The sequence below is a fragment of the Canis lupus genome, chromosome 11, assembly GCF_048164855.1.
Source record: "Canis lupus baileyi chromosome 11, mCanLup2.hap1, whole genome shotgun sequence".
Taxonomy (NCBI): domain Eukaryota; kingdom Metazoa; phylum Chordata; class Mammalia; order Carnivora; family Canidae; genus Canis; species Canis lupus.
In genome coordinates, this window is record NC_132848.1 from 64,227,853 (window position 1) to 64,254,114 (window position 26,262).

Below are 26,262 nucleotides of genomic sequence, written 5' to 3' on the forward strand. Positions count from 1 at the left end.
AACCTATGTTGTTCAAGGGTCAACTGTATATAACTTTGGTTATACAGAAAAAAGGTCATAAAAGCCAAATGGTATGTTTGAGATTTATGTTACTTAATAAATTATAAAAATCTGCAAACAATTAGAAAACATACTTTTAAATTAGATGAGAAAGTACGTAAGAACTCAACAGTGGAACAAAAGAAATACGTCATTTTGAAATTATGAAATATGCACATAGGTTAGAATAAACTGCATCTCTATCCAAAAACTGCATGTTTCCTTATCACTGTCCCATCAGTGACAATACTATATTCCTTAAACAAGAAATGCTAATGAGGTATCATTTCCATAAATCTAGTTCATAAAGAATACAGCTAATACAAAACTGGCATTTTTGAATGTTACTTCAAATCTAAATAATTATAATTCATGTGCACAAAATCAATAGTAAGAGTTGGAGGCTTGTTAAGTAGGTGACTTCACAAAGTTCTCAGGGAATTCAATTTGTAACATGTGCAAAGGAACAGCATTTTAAGAATCAAGTGTTGGTCTGTCAGGGAAAGGGTAGGAGATATATCTGAAGAGGCAGATAGGGGCCAGACTGTGGCCAGCCTAAAGTGTCAAACAGAAGAATCTGGTATTATTCTAGATGGAAAAGGAGATCACTAAAGGGTGTTAGAGGTAGAGGGGACTCATGATCAGGTTTACATTTTAGGACTCCTTTAGCAATCCTGTAAACTACATAATGAACTGGGTCTGTGATACTACAAAACATTCTAATTCCCACAAGCACCTGAGCACCCAGTCAATGAAACTAAATCAATCATGAGTTCTTACCTCTATATTATAAATAAAAGGCTTGTTGTGGATGAATTGCCCAAATTACTTTGCCAACAAAAGGCAGCAGCCAGTCTGAGCCCTGATACTAGGTTGCAGAGAGTCAAAGCACCTCAATTCAACTTCCTATATAATCTTCAACTAAGTGCAAAATTTTAAAAGCTTCCCAAAATTAACTGGTTTCAACTGTTGAAGTTTAAAGTTAAGGTTTTCTAAAGATTAAGTTTGCTGAATATTACTTTTGCTGTCTCATATTAACGTTGGCAAAGAAAAGATGAACTTTCACTTCTTTATTGTTTGCAGTGTCCTTGGTGAAGATGAAAGTGTGGCAAGATGGCAGTTGCGAAGGAGGGATGAGAGTAAGCCAATCACAGACTAGAATGCCATCCAGATAAAATTTAAGACAGCTCCTAACAGCTTCTCATCTCTCTACTAAAAAGGATGATGGGTTTTGTAGCAGAAGCCTGGAGTACAGGTTAAAATTCGAGTTCTAGCTAGCATCCATCAGTTCTGTGATTTTAAGTAAGTTACTATACTTCTCTGAGCCTGAGGGACACTAGTCACACACATAAAGGAAGAATGAAATCTTGTCCTGTACAAAATGCTTTAATTTCCTGCACATTTCTTTCCTGTATTTGCAACTCAGTAACAGACCAACCCTAGAAGGCATGTACCCAGTCCCTTTGTCCTCTTTTCAGCTTCCACAGTTAGAGCCACTGGTTCCACACTTCAAAGGATTCTGCTCTGTCAGGGTATCACTGGCTGCTAAAATCACTAGCCAGGAAATTTCTTGAGATGCAAAACAAAAGTTAACATCAATTGTTGACAAGTTCTCATGGACTCGACTATGGCTTCTGACATTATAGGAAATATAAGACAAAAATAATCTCCCTACAGGCATGAAATTTTAGTAGAGAACTTAAGCCTTAAAAAAAAATTCTGTTTGTAGCCTCTTTGTTGACACAGACAGGATTTTCTCTAGAGGCCACTGGTTCAAGAAAAATATAATGTATCTATTTGGGAAACGAAGTGTTATCTCTCATACCACCAGAATCTTTTTGTCCTAGGTAAAAATCTTAGAACTTGCCTACTAAAATCCCCATGAACAAACGGAAAACAATGGGCTACACACTCAAAAGGTCAGCATGCTTTAACAAAGGGTAGCAAATTTACAGCTCTGTTTTACAACCTGAAGGAACAAGGCAGTTATACCAAGAGGCTAGACAACATCTCTCTGTTTTAAGGTTTTATTCTCCTTTAGATGCCAGGCCACAAGGCAAGACCAGAGGATTGGAAGGATAATATATATCCTAAGAAAGTTTAAAACTCATTCTCCAAAGAGCATTACTCCACTATCTTTTTCACCACAGTAACAATGCTTGTATGAGGCTCCACCTCTAATTCCACTAACAAAGTCAGCAACTTCCCTGTAGCCAATGCTGTGAATAATCAAAACTCAGACCTGTGTTTATTTTTTTGGCACTTAACATCGGACTTTTTCTTTTTGAGGATGATTCACCTTGGTCTTATCTTCCACAACCCTTTCTAAATTAAGCCTCCCATCCTGGTTCATCAAGCCCACAGGCTTGTAGTGGTGGTGAAAGCTCTTTTGTAACCTTAGTGTTTACTTATCTATGCACAGGTAACTTGAATTCTGTCTCCTAAAAATGCTCAAGATGTGGGTTGTGTGGTTCTGCTTATCAATCTTGTGGTTTTTACAGATTTATGGAGATGCTCAGACACAGGAAACCATAATTATCTTTAACCTCTGCTTCAAGAATTAAAAGGAAGATACAGACTACAAAGAACATTTAGAATTTTAATAGCATTTAAAGAAATTTATCTTATGTAGAGATAACTTTGTAAACAAAGCTACAGAATAAATTTAAGGAAATAACTCAGAAATAATTTGATAGGCTTGTAAGATAGGAGGTCTTTAAAAAAATCACTGAGTAAGGGCGCCTGGGTGACTCAGTGGTTGAGCATGTGCCTCTAGCTCAGGTCATGATCCCAGGGTCCTGGGATTGAGTGCCACATCAGGGTCTCCAAAGGGAGCTTGCTTCTCCCTCTGCCTATGTCTCTGCCTCTCTGTGTGTCTCTCCTGAATAAATAAACTTTAAAAGTTTAAAAATCACTGAGTAATCAGTAATCAAAAAGGCAAGGCTGCTTGAGTTTAGATTTTAGAGGGCCCAAAATACTAGGCTGAAGGATCTGGAATTTACTTTTTACACAGAGAAGAATCTAAATGGGGATAAAGAGCAACTCTGTTGTTTGTTTTGTATCATAGTTTGTTATTAGCCAGGTAACTATAGTTTATAGATTATCTATGTGCCAGGTGCAACTTACTAAATTATTTAATTCTTATAAAAATTAATCAAAATAAGATTGAAACAATACATTCATCTTCTAAACCCTTCTAAATAATACATTCATCTTCTAAACCCTTAGTCTGTATGGTTCACAAGCCCAGGTTCTTTCCTTCAATACTATATTACAACTCCTAATATAATGAAGATAAGAAATTAAGGAGTAAGGCAGAGAATGAGGCAAAACAACTGATCCAGAAGTTGGATAACAGGACTGGAACAGCATCCATGGGAATGTCAACTTGTGAAAATACATGAAATATATTTTAGCATTAAGATAACTAGAGATTGATGACAGCATAATGTAGAACTCAAGAATATTAGAGAAAACAAACTACTCCACTATTTATAAAATGTGTGACCTTGGGCAAGTTATTTACCATCTCATAGCTTAAACGTTCTCATTTTTTAAATGAGACTGCCTAATTCAAAAATTAGTTGTTGTATATCTTGAAATTAATACTGAATAGTTAAATGGTATTTGGCATAGAGTAAGCATCAATGAACAGTGGTATTTTTATCATCATTTATGTTTGGAAATGACAGAACAAAACAAAGGCCCCAAAGTCTCCAAGTGTAAGGTGACTGAGAGGATGGTGGGACTCTGAAGGACATAGTAAAATCTGGAGATACAACTAATTTATGGAAAAAATAATTCATTTTTGGATTTAAGTATGCCCTAACGGTCTATTACTTTTCTGAACACTTGCATAGTGTGCTCAGTTTTCATCTATGTAGTAGTTTCTATAGAATTATTTTCTCAATAAATACTAAGGCTAGCAGATATACATTAAAGCTAGTTTTCTCAACCTGGCCATCAACCCCCACCAATTGACTAACAAGCAGAAACCTTCTGAATTTTAGATGTTTCCTTCCAGGCAGCAATTTTCCTGCAAGAAACTTTAAACATACCTATACCACTGACCAATTTCTGTCAATTCTTATCCAAAGTCACTTAATGATTAAGTATTTCAAAATTTCCGAATCAATGCCCTAAGAGAATAAAGCAAGATATTGATGATTTCTGGGGGAAAAAAAGGCAAAAAACTTTTGATCCCCCCAAAAAAGTGACTTTGAACAGAACTCAATGGTGAAAGTTAACCAACCCCCAAGAGTTATATGACCTACATTTCCCTATGTTAAAAACTATAAAAATAACCTTGTAAAATTCTCCAACTTACAAGAGCTTTTCTATCTCTTAAAATTTTTGCAACTAAAGTTTTTATCACATTCATTTACTATATGAAAGAAAAGGAGTAGAAGTACTAGAACATTATCTTTTAAAGGATAGACAATCAAAACTTAGAAATAAGTAACCTAGTTAAGGTACTTACAGTGCATGTTTCTGTCTTCCTTCTCTTACAGCTTGAATATAGTATACCAAATTATCAAAGAAAAGCTTCATCATGTTCAGTTCTTTTTCTGCCCACCTGGCCCAAATGAAAGAGAAAACACTTTTAAAGGCACAGGGTAAGAGAATAAATCTATTCAAGGACAAGAAAAAAAATGCAGATCTAAAAATTTTTCAAAAGCAAAATCTTAAAAAAAAAAAAAAAAAGGCAAAATCTTCCAATTATCAAAATTTTAAAGTTCGATTTATATTTGAATTGTGGAAGATACAAAACATTTTGTCCTAATTTTTATGAGTTTAAAGTATCACTATAGTTTTAAATCCCAAAACACTCCATCTCTGTGAAAAGGATAAAGTGTCTGGCCAGTACTCATCATAAATGACTATCATGAGTTAATATTAAAAATGGTATGATAGGGCAGCCCGGGTAGCTCAGCGGCTTAGTGCCACGTTCAGTCCCAGGTGTGGTCCTAGAGACCCGGGATCGAGTCCCACGTCAGGCTCCCTGCATGGAATGGAGCCTGCTTCTCCCTCTGCCTGTGTCTGTGCCTCTCTCTCTCTCTCTGTGTGTGTCTCTCTCATGAATAAATAAAATTTTTAAAAAATGGTATGATACAGTCCGTAGAAGGATGGACTATGTGCTTTAGTCATTATTTAGTAAAATTTATCAAATGCCTGGCATGTAATACACATACAATACAAATCTGCTAAATCTTTTTTTTTTATTGTAGAATATTTGTTTAAAAAAAAAAAATCAGGTATCAGCTCCAAAACAACCTACAAACACTAAAATAAAAAAATAAAGTAATAAATTCAATCAGAGATCCCAGGATCCATAACACCCATACCAACATCATCTACTCCACAGAATTCTTACTACCAATACATCTACTTTGTAAAGAAGTATTAAAATTCCAAAACTTCTGATATAATTTACATCATGTTTTTGCTATAATGCTTTTTTTCAAAATAAATTACTCTCACCTTGACAATCCCTTAAAGAAGATGACGTTAACACAGAAAAAATCTATTAAGACATGTTTGAAACCAGTTCCAATACACTTGCAACATGGCTCTGGGCAAGTAACCTCCTCTTTTGAAGTCTGTTTGCTGGTTACCTGAAGATTTACTAAGAGGATAAGGAGTAACAATTTCCAGTTTTAAACTATGGGTCTTAAAGAGTTTAAGAGACAATATGTATGAAGTGTTGAGTGCCGCTGCATAGAATAGATTCACAGTGGAAGTTTTTGTTATTATTGTTGCCAACTAGCCATAGGAGCTCAGTGTTCTTTTACATGATCCACTTGAGATTTAGGAAGGAAACTAGTCTCAGATAGGAAATCCTGTGAACTGCCATTAACTGAGCTTATTTATATTTACATTTAATTTAAAGATCAAGCTAAAAGGGTCTCGATTCAATATACTTAGGTTCAGGTACTTGATAAGTAACTGACCATACAGAGTAGGTCACTTCTATAAAATGTTACTTTGTTATTCCTTAATATAAACCTTCTCAAATGGCTACAATATGTCACCAACTTGCCCAAATTAGCTATGAGTAAATCCCTTTAATACTTGAGAATTCTGTCATTCAACCATTTAAAAACTATTCAGAGTCAATGACCTGGATTCACATTCCTCTTATATTTAAAGAATATTAAATGCTTTTCCCTATCCCTCTGTTTAGTATCTCAAGGACCTCCCCTTATATTTAGAAATAAAAATGTCACATGACTCATTGCAATAACAAAAGATACTGAGATGCTCTTCTAAAAAATAGAGGTTCAGGTTAAATAGGCCCCCTTTAAAAGAGCAAAAAAACAGCAAGGGCTACAACTGAGCACTTCATCTATTTAGAACTACTGTGAAGTCTTCAAATAATTTTTCTAAATGATACTCACTTTGGAAGTAAACAAGTACTTTTAACTAATTTTAGATAGAAGGAATAATATGAAAAGCTATCTTGTTTAACCTCAAAAATGAATCCCTCAAAAGGCCTAATTTTTCCTAAAATCTAAATGTCTCTGAAATCCCTCCAAAAATCTATGTGAATAAAGCAAGTAACATTCTTATAGATTAATCCTAAATTCTCTGTAAATGTAAACGAGTAATAGGGTTGTGTCAAGATAATTCCTAACATTATGTAATATCTACAACCAATTTCTAGTAATGGGAAAAATTAAAGGCACCCTAGACTGTTTATTTTAGTGTGAATCTTTTTCAGGAATCCTTTACTGTGGTTGATATACTACAAATATTCACCCTAAAATTAGACCAATTTCTTGCTACAGTATTCTTCTTAAATTACAAAGAATACAAATGTCAAATTTTTTTTTTTTACTGATGCTGGTAAAATCTCCATGGGCTAAATGGCAAAGAACACTCTGGAACATCTAAGAAAACATTTGAGCCACACAAAATTCAAATATGCCTGGTGAAAAAAAAAAAAGCTATTAAGTTATTCAAAACTTTGGTAACTATGATTATTTAAAAAAAATCCTTAAATGAATATTTGTTTCTTTTTTACTTACATTGTAATCCAATGTGTATCATAACTGCTCCCAAACTGCTGAAAAGTACCAAACAGTTTTGGAAGAAGGCGAAGTGAAATTACTACTGATCTGAAACAGCAAAACAGAGATGTATAGAATAAAATAATTTTAGTTACTAATTCTAGTGTTTTACAGAAATTTGGCTATTTATAAATCTTAAATTAAGCAAAAGGATTTTAAGGAACTTTACATTATAAACATATTTCCTACATAAACACTGAAAAAATTTTCCCTAAAGTTTAAATTTTATATAATGGGGCAAGAAATCCAAGTTTTAACATCTCAATCCAAGATTTTTAAAGTAAAATACACTATAAATACCTGAGTATAAAAACAAATGGAGAATATTTAAAAGTACTTTCATGAAATAAAAATTAAGTTGTGGCTGCTTCTGAGGATTTAATCAAGGAAAATGGGGGGAAAGCAGCTTATCTAGAACAGAGCTTCTCAAAGTTTAATGTGCACTTTATTCACCTGGGAGAATTTTGTTACAATGCAAATTCTGATTGGCATGTCTGAGATACTAAGTTTTCCTAAAAGCTCACAAATGATACTTAAAATGCTGGTCTGTGAACCACATTCTGAGCAGCAATAAAATAGCATTTTTCAAACTATACAAATTATTCCTTTCTCCCTAATTCTTACTTAATATGACCTGAATCTAATTTGAAAATCACTTCATTATGAGCCATGTTAATAATGAAAGCACACCATACACTTAAAGTATGAAGGAACAAAAAAGGAAAATCACTCTACAACTTTAAACAGATCTGAGTGTGCCTATCTTGAGGTGGGTGGGGGAGGCGGTATAGGGAAGATAGAGACAGACAAATCCCCTAAGTCTTAGCAGGCAAGGAGGTGGCTGCATGAAGTCTTGAAAGGAGCAGGACAAACTCCAATGAGGTAGTGAATTTTTTTAAGGAACCTAATATTGCTGCATAAAAATTTAAAAAAATATATGGTATACAAGTAAGTTCTCCAAAATACTTCCTCTTTTTTAGAAGAGTACCAGGAAAATCAAAATAGAGAGCTGCACTTCTGAGTATGACAGAAACAATGGTAGGTAATGAGTAGGAAAAATTCATCACCTAATGAATAATTCCTTAATGTGTCTACCACTAGAATGTACTTAATGAGAGCAAAGATGGTCTTATTAATTTAAAAATCCCTGCATATGATGCACAATGAATACATATTAGTTTAAATAATGATCTAATAAAGAATTTAAAGGCAAGACAAGACTTTCAAGTAAGGAGTAAGAAGTACAGTGTAAAATGCTAATACAGTCACAAAGGAGGAGAACAAACAAAAAAATATCACCAGATAACAAAATAAATAGCATGTTAGTAGAGTGCTAGATGACTAAAAACCACATTGGTACAGACTAAGGAGTATGCAATGCAGTTAAGTCATGGAGATAGTAAGTGCCTAATATTCTTTATATATTTAAAAACATTTAAATTGGGGGTCACCTGGGTGGCTCAGCTGGTTAAGTGTCTGGCTCTTGATTCCAGCTCAGGTCATGATCTCAGGGACCTGAGATGGAGCTCCTGGTCAGGCTCTGCACCCAGCAGGGACTTTGCCTGAGATTCTCTCTGGTCCTACCCTCACACATACTCTCTCTCTCCCCGTCACTAAAGAACAAATCTTTTTAAAACTTTAAACTTTTAAATATATTTCTAATAATAACATTTTAAATATTTTTCAAGAAGCTACACATTATTGATGCTTGGGGAAAAGGATCATCAAGAATCAGGGGGAAACAATTGTAGATTCTTTGTCTAAAATCTTTTGTCAAGGAGTGCCTGGGTGGCTTAGCTGATTAAGCAACCAATTCTTGATTCTGGCTCAGGTCATGATCTCCGGGTTTTAAGATCAAGCCCTGCATCAGGCTCCATGGAACCTGCTTAAGATTCTCTGTCTCTCAAAAAACTCAAATCTCTTATCAAAATTTCAGAAACATTAGTAGAGTTCTTCCTAAAAATTAAGACATAAAAAAAAACCAATGTATACGTATTAATTTGACCTAAGGCTTTACAACCATAAAATAAGGACATCACAAAGGAAAAAAAAATAGGAAAATTACATCTAATATCACAAAACAAAATGTTCTTATGTGCCTTATAAAACAATCTGTCTGGGATCCCTGGGTGGCTCAGCGGTTTAGTGCCTGTGCGTAATCCTGGAGTCCCGGGATCGAGTCCCACATCGGGTCCCTACATGGAGCCTGCTTCTCCCTCTGCCTCTCTCTCTCTCTCTCTCATGAATAAATAATTGAAATCTTAAAAAAATAAAACAATCTGTCTGAGGCTAAATAAACACAAAACACAAGTTGTATACCACAGACTATGTAAGGCCTTTTTAAAAAGTGTTTACAATGGTTCCATATAAATGGTAGAATTATGGGTAGATTTATTGAAGACTTTAATTTTTTCAGATCTTTATGCTTCCTGAGAATAAACCCATATTACTGTTCCAGAAAAGCTAAGTTCACTTCATCAAATAAATTGGAATATGACCATAGAAAAGAAAGAAAAATGCTGACAGATCCATAAACCATGGCAAATCAGGAACTGCAAAGAAAACTTAAAACTTAGCATAGAGAAAATAAAAAGTTAAAGCCTCCCTACTAAATACATAAAAAAAAAAACAAAAAACAAAACAAAACAAAACAAAAAAAAACGACATCAGGAAGTAGACTTCTGTATTCTTTTGCCAATGACAGGAAAATAGTAAATGAGTTAAGGTTGTCGTGACCCATTTGTTTCAACATATGGAAGAACTTTTCTATTACTATTAGCATCTTTGCGCAACATTCCTTTTTGATGGTAAACTCAGGGGGCTAGATTTGAGAAAGGATCCTTGCATTTTGAATGGGATTTCTAAAACTCTGAGGTCACTATTAACATTGTGAGCCAGGTAATTCTTTGTTGTGGAGGGGCTGTCTCTGCATTGATGGATACTTTGCAGCATCCCTAGCCTGTAATTATACTTCCAATCCCATTTATTAGACAACCAAAAATATCTTGGTTGACATTGCTGGGGGGCCGGGGGGGGGGGGGAATCACCCCCCTTAAAATCCACTAGTTTATCAGGAAATCCATACTAACGATGTACAAAACTTTTTTTCAAACTTGCATAATAACTTTGGGAAGTTCAGATAGTATACACTTAGATATGTTGCATATTTCCCATACTGAAAAATACCACTGTGCTCTAAGTATTATCACATATGACCATCATTCACTACAAAACTAATATTAAATAGTAACTGTAGGAAAAGTCCAGTTTGAGGGCAAAATTAGCTTAACACAATAATTACATTTACTATATACTCAAAACATTGTATAGGATACAGGAATTGACTTGAATAAATGAAAAATGCTTCATCTTCATTTGGGAGCGAACAAATTAAAGATTAATAAAACAATCCAGATTAACAATTTTCCATTTTTCACACAGACTTTTCCTTTTGTCTCTTTTAAGTTTCCCTTTCAACAGAAAGATATGCTAATAGAAAAACTAGAAAATAGAAAAGCATAAGAGAAAAATAAATCCTTCCAGAAATAACCATTTTACAGTCTCAAATACTGCCTACAATCTTTTTTAAAAGGTAAGCCTGTAAGTAAATGCCCATGTAATCATATAATCTTTTTAAAAATGGACTCTTTAAAGGCTGCATGATATTTCATCTTTCATACTTCTTCATACTTTCATACTTCTGGTCTTCATTGTGTCCTTTTTTTTCCAGTCACTAAAAACCCAACAGTAACCATTATCCTGACTACTAAATACTATCATTTTCCTGTTTTTATGCTTTACATAAACGGAATAATAGTGATATATTCTCCTATATCTGGCTTCTTTCATTCAACATTGTATTTGTGAGATTCAGCCATACTGTTCCATGCAGCCACCGTTCATTCAATGTTACTGCTATAATTTCATTCAATAAACAGTCCACAATTTTTCTTTCTAATCTGTTTTGGCACTTGGATAATTATATAAACACTATTTAGTTATTTTGAATAATGCTGCTACGAACATTCTTGAATGTACCTTTTGGTAATTGTCTGGATGTACTTCTGTAACATACACACTTAGCAGTGGAACTACTGGGCCATAAGGGGTACAGATGCACATATGGGAAATTGATACAAATTGTGATTGTTGGGATCCCTGGGTGGCGCAGCGGTTTGGCACCTGCCTTTGGCCCAGGGCGCCATCCTGGAGACCCGGAATCGAATCCCGCGTCGGGCTCCTGGTGCATGGAGCCTGCTTCTCCCTCTGCCTGTGTCTCTGCCTCTCTCTCTCTCTTTCTCTCCCCCCGCCCCCGTGTGTGACTATCATAAATAAATAAATAAACAAACAAACAAACAAAAAAACAAATTGTGATTGTTAAAATTATATAGCCCTTTAAAAAGTGGAAAATATCACAAATACTTTTTCTAATTAAACTATTAGAATATTTCTATTCAACTGACTAACTGAATGTTAGTTTCGTAGTAAATGATGGTCATATGTGATAATACTTAGAGCACAGTGGCATTTTTAAAGCACTTAAATATTCAATAAAATTAAATATTTATATCAGGTCAAGGCAGAGGTAGGCTGAGAACATTCTATGAGTAAAACAGAATACAATATATTCCATTAGTAACTCAATTTACTATATCAGAGAATTGCATTACCAAAGCAGTATAAGACAAAGAAAACCTGAAATTATACCAATGGAAAAGAACTGAAAACTCAAGAAACTTGTGGGAATCACCTGAGACCCAATAAGAAGTATATAAATATATGGAATTCAAACTAGGAAAAAAAAACCCACTAACTTAATTCTTTATGCACTACAGAAGTCAAGACACAAAAGATTAACCCATTTGGAAGAACAACATCATTATCAAAATATATTTCAGCTTATGTTTATTCAAGTGTAGTTTGGAAACATAGCAGTTACCACTATGTTCCCCAAAACAAGGAGAGACTAAGTATTATTACTTTGTTTCTGTTGGGAGGATATCTAATCAAGAGTGGCAAAAGTGCTGAAAGACAACTGATTAAAAAACAAAAAAACCATGTGAGGTAAAAATCTTCAAACCTAACAGGAAATGCACAATCACATAAAAAAAAAAAAAAAGATCGGTAATGGTACATTAAAAGCTATGAGTCCACCACATATAGTCAAGTACAGAATACACAAAATAAACTCTAATATATATTTAAAAAAATTTTTTTAATTCCCATTTACCTGTTGTTTCCTAAATTTTCAAGGCAACCTTCAATGAATCTCATTCGAATCTGTCTATCCGTAAACCAACATACTAAGGAACAGAGAAGTTTCTCTGCTTCATTTATTAATCCTTCAGAAAGATTAACCTACAAAAAAAATGTATACACACAAAGTTACTGTTTATTCTGATTGCATCTTTGTAATTTTGTCATCTTTTTGCTCTAGTAGGTAACTTACTGCATCATCATCTTGGACTATATCCCACAACAAAGTGTTTCCTTTCTTACAAACATTATCCAAATTAATGTCTGTCACAGCATTACTGTTGAATTGATGTTTATGAACAGCAGGTCCTGAAAGGGCAAAATATAACATGCGCTAGAGGAATGCAACTGATAGAAATTGTGAATTACAGCATTCATAATACTAACAAATCCGAAGTATAAAAATAAAAATACAAGATTAACACAACAGTTGCTTTGTGAACACCACAGTGTTGTTCAGAGTTTGATAAAACTAAAGTTAAGATTTTTCCTCTGTTGGTCTTTTCACTATTTCTAATGCAAGTCAAGAGAACAGTATAATTGCTTGAAACCCAAATTAAGCATAAAGAAAATTTTCTGGAAATAATTCTACAGCCAAAGAACATTCTTCTGTATTATCTTCTGTATAGTGTTTTATATCCCTACATTAAAAAAAAAAAATTGGAGATGATTTACCCATAACATTCAATTAAATTCAAAGATTCTACTATTATTCAAAAAAAAAAAAAAAAAAGATTCTACTATTATAATTCAGGTGCTGAGGGCCATGGTAAATAAATTCTCACTGGTTCTACCAAGCAAAAATGCTTGTCTTTTTAAACAGTTTTGCTTTACCCTGAAACTTCCCCACTGAATCGTACATACACATGGATTTCATTAAAATAAGAATTGTGCCATTATTACCATAAGGTTTAAAACACTTCCACCACCCTAAAATTAATTCCCAAGCCCTAATCTGTTTTTCCATTCCCATAATTAGCCTTTTCTACAAATTTTATGTAAATGGAATTATACAATATGTATGGTCTTAGGTCTAAATTTGTTCACTCAGAAAATATTTGAGGTACTTTCATGTCAAAGCCATATCACTAGTGCCTTCGTTTTAATGACAGAGTAATATTTTATTATGTGGAAATACTACATTTTGATTATATTCAACAGTTAATGGACACTTGGGAGTTTCTAATCTCTGGCTAATATGAATAATGCTGCCATAAATGTCTATGTAACAAGTCAATTCACGGACACATGCTTTCCTTTCTCTTTGGTAAACTGGAATTGGTGATTCACGGGATAAATGTGTGTTTAACATCTGAAGAGGGATCCCTGGGTGGCGCAGCGGTTTGGCGCCTGCCTTTGGCCCAGGGCGCGATCCTGGAGACCAGGGATTGAATCCCACGTCGGGCTCCCAGGGCATGGAGCCTGCTTCTCCCTCTGCCTGTGTCTATGCCTCTCCCTGTGTGTGTGACTATCATAAATAAATTAAAAAAAAAAAAAAAAAACATCTGAAGAAATTGCCAAACTTTTTCAAAATGATTGTGCCATTTTACTTACCCACTAACAGTCTGTTAGAGTACCAGTTCTTGTTCCCCCACATCCCCACATATGTTGCCATGGTCACACTTTTTCATTTTGGCCATTTTAACAGGTGTACAGTAGAATCTCATTAAGGTTTTAAATTTCAATTCCCTAGAGTGATTAATGATGTTTCGTATCTTTTCAGGTGCTATCACTTGTGTACATTATTTGCTAAATTACTAATTTGTGAAAGTTCTTATATATTCTGAATTCAAGCCCTTTATTAGATATAGGATTTGTAAATATTTTTCCCAATCTTTGGCTTATCTTTTAGAGGTTTTGTTGGTTTGGGCATTTATTTTTATTTTTTTTTAATTTTTTTTTATTTTATTTATTTATGATAGGCACACAGTGAGAGAGAGAGAGAGAGAGGCAGAGACACAGGCAGAGGGAGAAGCAGGCTCCATGCACTGGGAGCCCGACGTGGGATTCGATCCCGGGTCTCCAGGATCGCGCCCTGGGCCAAAGGCAGGCGCTAAACCACTGCACCACCCAGGGATCCCCTGGGCATTTAGTTTTAAACTAATTTTATTAAAATATAAACACATAAGCAAGATATAGAACATTTCTATTAACCCCCAAAATTTCCTTTGGACCTTTTACAATCATTCCCTACCACCAAATCTTCAGTAATCATTAAGTAGATTTCAGCCATTACTATCTACAAGGGATAAATAGTATGTACTACTCTCTGGTAGCTTCATTTGCTTAGATCAAAAACATCATTTGATGTTTTTGATATTTATCCATTGTGCTGCATGTATTAGTAGTTCTTTCCTTTTTATTGATGAGTACTAATACACGATGTGAACATACTATAATTTGTTAATCTACCAGTTAATTCCAGGTGAGGTTCTTATAAGCAGCACAGGTATGAACGTTCAACGTACAAATCTTTTTGTGGGCATGTGTTTTCATTTCTCAGGTAAATACCTAGGATAGGAATTGCTGAGTCATATGAAGAATACAAGTTCAACTTTATAAGAAACTGGTAAAATAGTTCTCCAAATTGGCTGTATTGTTTTATACTCCTCAACAGCAATGGAGAGTTCCAGTTGCTCTACATCCTTAGTGTCATTTAATATGATTAGTGTTTAATTTTACCCATTCCAGGGGTGTCTGGGTGGCTCAGTCGGTTAATTTTACCCATTCCAGTAGGTATGTAGTGGTACTGCATTGTGGTATTGGCATTTCCCAGGTAACCAGAGATAGTATCATTCTCATGTATTTACTGACCAATTTTCTGTATCTTCTTTTAACTATTCTAAACTTTATCAATTTTTATTTAAAGATTTTAAGAGGGAAAGTGAACACTTGCAGGAGTAGGAGGAGGGGCAGATGGGGAGATATAGGGAAGAATTTAAGCAAACTCCACACAGAACCCCAACACAGTATTTGATCTCACAATCCTGAGATTATGACCTGAGCAAAAACAAGTTAGACGCTCAACGGACTGAGCCATCCAGGCCCATTTTAAACAGTTCTTTATAGTATACAGTATTACAAAGTAGACTTGGAGAGCATTAATACACATAATAATTCTGCTCAATTTCTCACTTCATATACTAAAAAATACATGTAATACTAAATAAAAGGGAAAAATGATTAAAAATAGTGGTGAAAATTTAGTAAATACAATAAGACAATAAAAAAGTCAAGGTATCCTAATCTATATTATGCACAAGTAACATTTGAAATCAGTAAGTTGTTGCCAAAGTCCACAGGATGAATCTCTAAATTTGATCACGGCTTTTCAGCATAAACTTAATCCATCAGGTTTACTCAGTCTGTAGTGTACTGGCATCCCAAAACCCATTTCCTAGAGTAGTGGTGCTGATAGTACCTTACAAAGCATGAAGTTGGACCTTTATTTTTTTTAATGTATATATATATCCGTTTTTTGTTGGTTTTGTTTTAAGTATACCTGACACACAATGTTCCATTAGTTTCAGGAGGCTGGACCTTTAAAATGTTAATTCTAAAACTGTATTTCCCTCTTAATTTGCCTCTCTTTCCTCTTCTTTGTTCTATTATTCTTTAACTCCTCTAACCTCCATTCTTCCAAGTATGGTCATATCCTATTACTTTTTTTAGATTGATTTGAAGTGATTAAAACCATCTTTTTTTTCAACAATTCCATCACTCCAGATGGAACACCTCGCCCTTTAGCAGTTATCTCTCCGATATTTCCCCCTAACCCCAGGCAACCACTATTGTACTTTCTATTCTCTACAAATTTGACTACGCTAGACATTATACATAAATGGACTCATACAATGTAGGACCCTGTGTAATCTCAATTAGGCTCCTGAGATTTCTAAATATACAACTTAAAACAGCCATGTATTTTCTAAAATGCAGTCATAATTTTATATATATTATTTCCTTTCTTTTTTTTTTTTTTTTTTTTTTTTTTTTTTTTTTAAATTTTTATTTATTTATGATAGTCACAGAGAGAGAGAGAGAGAGGCAGAGACACAGGCAGAGGGAGAAGCAGGCTCCATGCACCGGGAGCCCGACGTGGGATTCGATCCCGGGTCTCCAGGATCGCGCCCTGGGCCAAAGGCAGGCGCTAAACCGCTGCGCCACCCAGGGATCCCTATATTATTTCCTTTCCTAGCTAAATATCTCTTGATGGAAATGCATCCTTTATATTCATGATAGAGTATTCATAAAACTTCATTCCCTAGGAAAGAAAACTAACCACATGAAAGTTACCTGGCAAAAATATTTACGTATCATTAAATGTTAAATCCTTTTAAGAGTATAAATTGCTCTTCTGTTTTAAAGAAAGTAATATATTTTACTTACTATGGAACCTTACCTTGACTAAGATGTTCATGGTAAATAGAGGCTAAATTGGGAAGATGTTGTTGGAGATGAGATGTTAGCTCTGCATGTGAATTAATCTGAACTAGTTCCTCTTCACACCCAGATTCTTCACCATCAAAATCAGCCATATTTTTTTCTGATTTTGCACTGACCTGGGAGCTACTGCAACTGACATCATCTGCACTTAGCATATCATCAACCATATGCCTATAACACAGAGAAAAGCACAAAGTTAAACACACCTTGTAAATCACAAAAACTATCTTTCAAAATATTCAGTACAAGTTACATCAGAGTCTAAAACAAATCCACATTTCTTTTGTAACAATATTATAAGTTTTACCAAAACTAAGAAGCCCACATTGTCAGAACTATACATTATACAATATACCCACATAATGTCTGACCCATCAACGTACTTCACAAAAACAAACTCAAAGAGTAATTTTAGAGATCCGTTGACTCACTGTTACATAATTATTTTATCAACTCAAATCACAATGTGAATCATTAAAATTCTTACAACTGTAGAATCAAATGAAGTTACTACCAGGAAAATACTTCAATTTAAGGCTACAATCTAGATGTAGTTATTAGCCAGGAGAATTTTATATGATACAAACATCTATTAAAACAATAAATACCTATTAACCACTCACTTTAAAAAAAAAATTTGAGAGCGCACACACATGCAAGCAGAAGGGACAGAGGGAGAGAAAGATCTCCAGCGGACTTGCCACTAAGCCCAGAGCCCAACGCCAGGCTTGATCTCACAACCCTGAGATCATAACCCAAGCTGAAATCAAGAGTCAGATCCCAAATAACTGGCCACCCAGGCACACCAGCATTTGCTTCTGAAACCTATCATATTGGGTATTTTAAAGATGGCAAACAAAAAAGAAAAAAAAAGAAAAAAAAAAAAGAAAAGGTCAGGATTAGAGTTTCACAAGTGGTACCTTACAAAGAGACTATGTGAAGTGCTAAAATGAAATGAAAAATTTAATCATTCAAGGCATTGTAAAGCAGGGAACTGCTGCAGGTATGAAAACTTAAAGAATTGCAATGTGTCAAAATGCATGTATCTGACCTCAGTTTAACAAACTAATTGCTTTGTCTGCCCCTGAGCTGTCCTGGGAAGAACTTCGAACGTGTATATGTATAATGTCAGACTATAAACCACTGATTCTCAGTCACAGGTGATTTTGGTCTTCAGGGGGACAACACTGGGCAGCGTTTAGAGATACTTTTGGTTATCAAAACTTGGGAGGTACTGCTGGCATCTAGAGAGAGAGTGAGATTAGGGATGATGCTAAGTATCCTACAATTCATTCAGATTGCTGTAAATTCAAAACACAGAATTTTCTGACCCAGAATGTCAACACTGCCAAGATTGAAAGATGGTATCTTAAACTCAAATGGGTTAGTAATAAGAAATAAAGGCAAAAGAAATATAGTATTAATATATATGGACATGTGGTTCTTCCAAACAAGCATACTGAATTCTGAAAAGCCTGGCAAATTGTCAAGTCCAAAAAAATTCATCCTGATAATCCACATATTTATATTTTATCATCATCAATTCAAATATTACTACTTATAATGACAGCAATAAATAGCAGCTAACATTTATTGAGCTTTTGTTATGTTCCAATCTTATCAGCCCATAAAATGTTCACATTGAAACCCAAGAGGTAAGTACTATTGTTCCTATTTTATAGATGAGAAAAAGACTGACAGAAAAATTAAGTACTTTGCTCAACATTTGTAACACCTAGTGACAGAACCACTTACTTTTAATTATAAATATATTTTACATATAATCAAAAAGCTTTATGTTAAGGCTTCATCCTTATTAGTACCCTGAAATTAGTATGTGTGTAAAATTTCACTTTTCATGATCACACGTTAATGGAAGTTTCCACAAGCAATTTTATGTCTGCTTTTAGGCAATTATTACAAGTAGCTGAAGATCTAGATCTGTGTTGTCCAATATGATAGCCACTAGCCAGATGTGGTCACTCCACACATTGAAAAGTGGCTGGTCTAAACAAAGATGTGCTATAAATATAAAACATACACAGAATATTGAAGCCTTAATACAAAAGAAAGAAAAATATCTTGTTTTTACACTGATTTACATGTGGAGATACTTTAGAAATTACTGCTTTAAATAAATTTATATTTAAAATTAATGTCACCTATTTCATTTTGCTTTTTAAAACATGCTCAGAAGCAAACTAGCAATTACATACTTGCAGCATGGATGTGAATTTACATTATATTCCTATTAGCACTAATCTAGAATATATTCTAATTGAATGAATACAAGCTGTAATTGCTTCCCTAAAGGAAATATAAGCTTTATTCTTTTTAAAGATTTTTTTTTTTAGATAATCTCTGTACCCAACATGGGGCTTAAACTCACAACCCTGAGACCAAGAGGCATGTGCTCTAACCAAATGAGCCAGCCAGACACCCCAATATTATCTATTTTTAAGGAAACTTACCCATCATGGTGGTGATGGTGGTGGTGGTGGTGGTGGTGATGCTGTGGACCAATAAACTGCCGACAATTAAATAACTCATTCCCAATAGTCTCCCCAAGAAAGTCCCCAGTGCGTGTAATACAAGATTCCTGAGATGCTTGTGCTATATGAGCAGCATTCATTTCCCCTGAAATATCATGTTCTGGGTCTTCAGAGTGTGAACAGGCATCTAGCATTCGTATACGATTATCTACTGAAGGCATTGACTCAGTGTTAAAAACCAGGTCCTTTCCTGTTCCATTGCTTGTCCCACTTCTTTCTGATGGGCCTTGGGAATCCCCTAAGCAAATGCCTGCTTGACTTTCTAACTTTCTGTTCCGAAGATCTGTACCACAACTGCTTTTAGTCGGATTATGACCATGATCATCATCTTCATCATCTTCTTTAAGGGCTTCAATATCTGCAATGTCTTCTGACTGTACCTCACTGCCAGGGCTCCCAGCTGACTGGCTGGCATGGCTAGAATTCACCTCATTGCTAGATCCATCACTATGCCCACTACTGCTACCAGGACCACTGCTTCCATCTTCACCACTGTTGGCAGTTTCATCAGAACTTCCCTGCATGGATTCCTGTATTTACAAAGAAACAGATTTAAATAAACATTTAAACTAGTAAAAAAGTAACTGACATTAACACATTGTACTATTTAAAGGCTGCCACAATCTTGACATAGCCCTTTAAGAAATACAAAAAGAATTAAAAACACCAACAAAAACTTAACCTCAATAGTAACTATTTACAAGAAAGGTCTGAATATGGACGTTTATATTCCCAGTTCAAAGGATGTACATAGGGATGCCTGAGTGGCTCAGTGGTTCAGAGTCTGCCTCCGGCTCAGGGTGTGATCTGGGGATCTGGGTTCGAGTCCCACATTGGGCTCCTTGCAGGAAGCCTTGCTTCTCCCTCTGCCTGTGTCTCTGCCTCTCTCCCTCGCTCTGTGTCTCTCATGAATAAATAAATAAAATCTTAAAAAAAAAAATGATGTACATGGCAGAAACCCCCAAATCCAAAAATCTTGTTAAAGTGGGGGGGGGCTGTTTTCATACCTCTGTGTCTGAAAGTCGTTGTTGCACATGTTTCGTTCTATTAATAAGTTGCTCATCCATTTCAATGTCACTGCCTCCACTCTGATGGGTATCACTGTTATCACTGCTTTGAGGACTAGCTGCAGGTGACCCTGTATTAAATAGATCTTTTGTTTTTACTCCTATTTGAATTAACATGGCTTTATCAGAATGACATAATAATCTGATTATTTACAAAAGCTGTACTCTAAATAGTCCAAAACATAATCTGGAAATATGTTAACATTTGCCAATTATTTCTAAAGAGAATAAACATGATCTCAATTGAAAGTAAAATGGAAAACCAGTTAAGGGTTTGTATCTGCTCAAGAAAAAACTTCATGGCTTTGAAATAAATATGTAAAATTAATTCTAGACGACTGTGAAATCTAAACACACATCATCTTGCCATGCATTTTCTAAGGCTCAACTTACAAGGTGATGGAGCTGCTCTCCTGAGCTCTTCTTCCTCTGAAGGAAAATGAAAAAAACAGGAGGGAAATATTCTAAGTGACTAAGCTTCTTTGGAACAGATTATCAATTGTTCTTATTATTATTACATAACAACAAGATACAGACTTAGGAACCTGAAATAACTGAAGTCCCTAACACCTGCAGTAGTTGTAGGTGACTGACTAGAAAATCCTAAGAAATGCGTAGTATATGATGTCAGGAGATTTAAAAAAAAAAAAAAAAAATGGGGTAAAGGTGGTATGGTTTTAAAAAGCCCTGGAAAGCTATACATAGAAAAGCACACACAAAACACCTGAAGTGGTAGAAAACACAGAAATGTGCCATTATGCTGTGCTCTCAAAATTATTTCTAAAAGCATGTTATCTGTTTTCTAATCAAAAGCTCCAAAGCTGTTATGAAACAACTGCCCCCTACCAAGGGAAGAACACTAATGAGAGAAAATCTACTAACTACTACAACTTCATTACTGTTCTTTATTTAAAGGGTAAACCAAAAACATTAGCTAACTCCAATTTATTAGCCCTTTCACAAACAAGATAAATCCCATTTCAAACTTATTTTGAAGTTAATACTGAACAGAAATTACTTCAAATTTGAATGATAAACTTTAGAAAATTTACTTTATAAAAAATACATTACACTTTACTAACCTTTCTTATTTCCAATAGGAAGATTAGTATTTAATAAAGATGCAAAGGAACTCTGTTTAGACAGCTGAGCCTTAGCAGCTAGTGCATTATTCCATAATGCTTTAATTAACATTGATGCCAAGTACAATGTCTTTAAAAAAAGAGAGAGAGATTGAAATTAGTGTTTCAAAACAAATTTAATATCCTTTTGCCTAAATGAAATGCCAACAGTAATAACCTACAAATTAAGTTACCTGAATCACAAATTTTCACTTAAAAAAAAAAAAAACAAAACAAACCTTACCATTATGGTTTGAACATATTACCTGCTCAGTATGAACACTTGGCTCAAGAGCTGAGACCAGATTAAGGAGATGTCTAAGTGGTACTGGATCCAGATTCTTGATGAGTGAAGGAAACAAGTCATGGATATAACGACTACAATGTTTCAACTAGAAAATAAAGGTAGAGACAATAATCAAAACTAATTATACTATAAATAAGCTGACACCAAAAAGTCCTGCAGTTTAAAAGAAAGCAGTTGGAACAGTTAATATTTTTTAATATGTTGGGAAAATGCTAATTACCAAGTGTCATAAATGGCAATACACAAAATGTGAAAGTAAAATTCCACTCAAGCAAAACTATATCTTATTCAAACTAACCACAAGCTTAATTTTCCAACAAGAAGGAAGTCCATGATCCAAGTATAGAGGATTCCAATTAAATTTATATATGTATCACTGAGCTAAAAACAAAATAAGAACTATATTAAAACATAAGCTGTCACAAATAAAATAATAAATTGCAATTAGAACTAACCAAGCTACTATCTTAAGTGTACTATATTTCTTACATTAAACGGTTATGAAATATTCATATAAGATGTTCATTTTACTAGAGTACACAATAGAAACTCCCTTAAAATAAAGGTCTATATACTAATAAACTAAGAGACAAAGAGTCTCCTTTCTTATACTACACAGATTAATTATGAGAGAAAGGGGTGCCTGAGTGGCTCAGTCAGTTAAGTATCTGCCTTTGGCTCAGGCCATAATGCCAGGGTCCTGGGATCAGGCCTGGCATCAGGCTCCCTTCTCAGTGTGGAGCCTTCTTCTCCCTATACCTCTGCTCAAGCTCTGGGTGTCTATCTTGAGTGAGTGAGTGAGTGAGTGAGTGAGTGAGTGATTGAGTGAGAGAGAGAGAGAGAGAGAGAGAGAGAGAGTGTGTGTGTGAGAGAGAGAGAGTATAACATTTACGAGTGACTACTAAATACTACATCGTGTAAAATGTCTTTTGTAGCCATAAAGCTACAAACTACAAAATCGAGATATGCAACAAATAAGCCAGTAATTACCAAACTGAGAGTTCCAAAAGTAAAAATCTGAGGTATCAAGTTTATCTTCGATTCATAAAAATTATATCAGAAAATGTACATTTCTCTATTCAAAAACACTAACCTTTTATTTTTCAGGCAAAAATGATCTGAACTCTCTTCTGTTATATCAGAGTAAATATGCACAACCTAATTTTGACATAAAAGATGAAATATAGGGATGCCTCAGTGGCTCAGCAGTTTAGCACCTGCCTTCGGCCCAGGGCATGATGCTGGAGTCCCAGGACCAAGTCCTGCATCAGGCTCCCTGCAAGGAGCCTGTTTCTCCCTCTGCCTGTGTCTCTGCCTCTCGGTCTCTTATGACTAAATTATTTATTTTTTTAAAGTATATATTAAGAAATAGTGGCTGAAAAACATCTTAATTTGATAGAAGACATGAATCTACAAATCCAAGTTCAACAAATCCAAGTAAACTCAAAGAGACCTAGACCAACCTTATTATAATCAAACTGTTAACAAAGACAGTAAAATAATACTGAAAACAGAGATAAGCAACCCACCACTTACAAGAGATATTCAATAGAGTATCAGCTAATTTCTAATTAAAAACTTTGATAACTAAAGGAAGTGGGATGATAAGGGCTGAAAGAAAACCTTTAGTTGATAATTCTTTAATTGGCAAAACTGTCCTATCAGGAAGAAATTAATACATTCCCAGATAAACAAAAGCTAAAGGAGTTTACTACAACTAGACTGGCACTGCCAGAAATGCTAAAGAAGTCCTTCAGAATGAAATGAAAAGAAGCTAAACAGTGACAAAATAAAGACCTCTGATAAATACCTAGGTAATTAAAAGCTAGTATTGTTTTCATTTGTAACTCCACCTTTTATTTGCTATATGATTTCAAAGACAAAAGCAAAAAGAATTATTACTAATCTACGTAACTGGGCACACAATGTATAAAGCTGATATCTGTTGCATGAATAAAAAAACTGAGGGAGAAGGAGTTATACAGGAGGATAATTTTTGTGTACTACTTAAGTTGACAAATTCAAATTAGACTATAACAATCTCAAGATATTAAATGTAATTTTCATGTTAAACACAAATTATCTATAGAATATACCAAAAAAGAAATGAGAAAGGGAATCCAAACTACAAACAAACAAACAAAATCAACTAGAAACAACAAAAGGCCATAAAAAAAATGATGGACAAAATCACTATAAGACATATAGAAAAGAAACAGAAAAATGGCAGAAATAAATCACTCTTTGAGGAATTTTTTTTAAAGACTATCTGACAGAGAAAGAGAGAGCACACAGAAGTAAACAGAGCAGCAGGGAAAGGGAGATGCACACTCCCTGCTGAGCAAAGAGCCTGACGTGGAGCTTGCTCCCAGAAGTCTGGAATTATGACCTGCACCAGAGGTAGACGCCCAATCAACTGAGCCACTCAGGCTCCCCAAGGAATTACTTTAGATATAAATGGTTTCAGGGCAGTTGGGTGGCTCAGGTGGTTAAGCATCCAACTCTTGATGTTGACTCAGATCATAATCTCAGAGTCCTGAGTTCAAGCCCCACATCAGGCTCCGTGCTTATTAGCTGGGAATCTGCTTGTCCCTCTCCCTCTGCTCCTCCGCCTACTCACACAGTCATGCTCTACCTCATTCTCTCTCTAGAAACAAAATCTAAACAAAACATATGTATATAAATATATATACACACATACATGATACAACTGTATGTGGTCTACAAGAAACACAATATATATCCAAAGACATAATAGGCTAAAAGTTAAAGAATGGAAAAAGATATTCTGTGCAAATAAGCAAAAGAGAGCTGGGCTGACAATAATAAAATCAAACAAGATAGTCTTTAAATTTTTGAAAGGTTACTAGACAAAAAAGAGACTTACCACATTACCCAACAATCCCACTTCTGGGTATATATCCAAAAGAGTTAAAAGTAGGATTTCAGGGGGGGCCTGGATGGCTCATTCAGAAGAGGATGCAACTCTTGATCCTGGGGTCATGAGTTTGAGCCCCACAGTGGGCATAGAGATTATAAACATACATATACACATAAATAAGTAAATAAAAGTAAAATTTCAAAAAGATACTTGCACACCTATATTCACTGGACAGTCAAAAGATGAAAGCAAAAAGCAAACTAAAGGTCCATCAACAAATGATTGTGGCATTTATATTCAGTGGGTTCTAATTCAGCCTTATAGGAATGGCAATCCTGTCACATGCTACAACATGGGTGAACCATGAAGACATTATGCTGAATGAGATAAGCTAGTCACAGTAGGACACATACTATAGGATTCCACTAATAAAATATATAGAGTCAAAATGATAGAACAGTAATATGGTGGCTTTCAGGAGCTGTGAATAAGGAGAACAAGGAAGTTGATGGTGGTTCAATGATTTACTGGATTTTTTTATTTAATTTTTAAGTAAACTCTATGCCCAGTATGAGGTTCAAACTTATAACCTCAAGATCAAGAGTCACATACTTTACCAACAGGTGCCCCTTTGTTCTTCAATGAGTACAGTTTTGTAAGAAGAAAATGTTTTAGAGACCTGTTATACAACAATATGAATATAGTTACTATTAGTACTTAAAAATGGTTCAGAGGGTAAACTTACATGGTTTCCTTTTTCCTACAGTGTTTTTTAAATATTAACAAAAAGTGATATAATTTACTTATAAAAGGTTCAATACAAGATATAATAATTATACTTTATAACCCAAAGCTAAAAGAACAGAAATAAAGATCAAAGGAGCAAAGATATATAAAATACAGATTAGAAAAACAATTGAGAAAACAAAACCAATATAGTTGGTTCTTCTAAAAGACAAACATTTAGCTAGAATGAAAAGAGGGAGAAGACATAAATAGCTAAAAAAAAAAAAAAAATCAGAAATGCAAGTGGGATATTACTGCCAAACTTACAGATTCAAAAAACTTAAGAGAATACTATGAACAGGGCAGCCCTGGTGGCTCGGCGGTTTAGCGCCATCTTCAGCTCAGGGCCTGATCCTGGAGACCCGGAATCGAGTCTCAGGTCAGGCTCCCTGCCTGGAGCTTGCTTCTCCCTCTGCTTCTCCCTCTGCCTGTGTCTTAGCCTCTCTCTCTCTCTGTGTCTCTCATTAATAAATAAATAAAATCTTCTAAAAAAAAAAAAAAAAAAGAGAGAGAGAGAGAGAGAATACTATGAACAATAGTACACCAAAAAATTAGATAACCTAGAAAATAGGGACGAATTTCTTGCCAACTACCTACATTGACTCAAGAAGAAATAAAAAAAAAAGTCAGTAGGCCCTATAATAAAGAGATTGAATCAGAAATTAAACTCTCAACAAGGAAATATATATAATGCATGGCTTAACTGGAGAATCCTAACAAACATATAATAAATAATT

General features: G+C 34.7%; 1 protein-coding gene across 3 annotated transcripts in view; it reads right to left on the bottom strand.

Moving 5' to 3' along the window:
* Window positions 1-26,262, bottom strand: part of USP34 (ubiquitin specific peptidase 34) — a 244,806-nt gene that overhangs the window by 111,424 nt on the left and 107,120 nt on the right. For all 3 annotated transcript variants that reach the window (XM_072768505.1, XM_072768504.1, XM_072768507.1), the window contains exons 11-20: window positions 21,818-21,943; window positions 21,513-21,642; window positions 20,824-20,859; window positions 20,371-20,501; window positions 19,283-19,893; window positions 16,768-16,982; window positions 12,559-12,674; window positions 12,340-12,467; window positions 7,068-7,157; window positions 4,520-4,615 (exon numbers count right to left, since the gene is read on the bottom strand). In XM_072768505.1, the coding sequence (XP_072624606.1) occupies window positions 4,520-4,615; window positions 7,068-7,157; window positions 12,340-12,467; window positions 12,559-12,674; window positions 16,768-16,982; window positions 19,283-19,893; window positions 20,371-20,501; window positions 20,824-20,859; window positions 21,513-21,642; window positions 21,818-21,943 (1,679 nt within the window). The remainder of the gene's footprint in view (window positions 1-4,519; window positions 4,616-7,067; window positions 7,158-12,339; window positions 12,468-12,558; window positions 12,675-16,767; window positions 16,983-19,282; window positions 19,894-20,370; window positions 20,502-20,823; window positions 20,860-21,512; window positions 21,643-21,817; window positions 21,944-26,262) is intronic.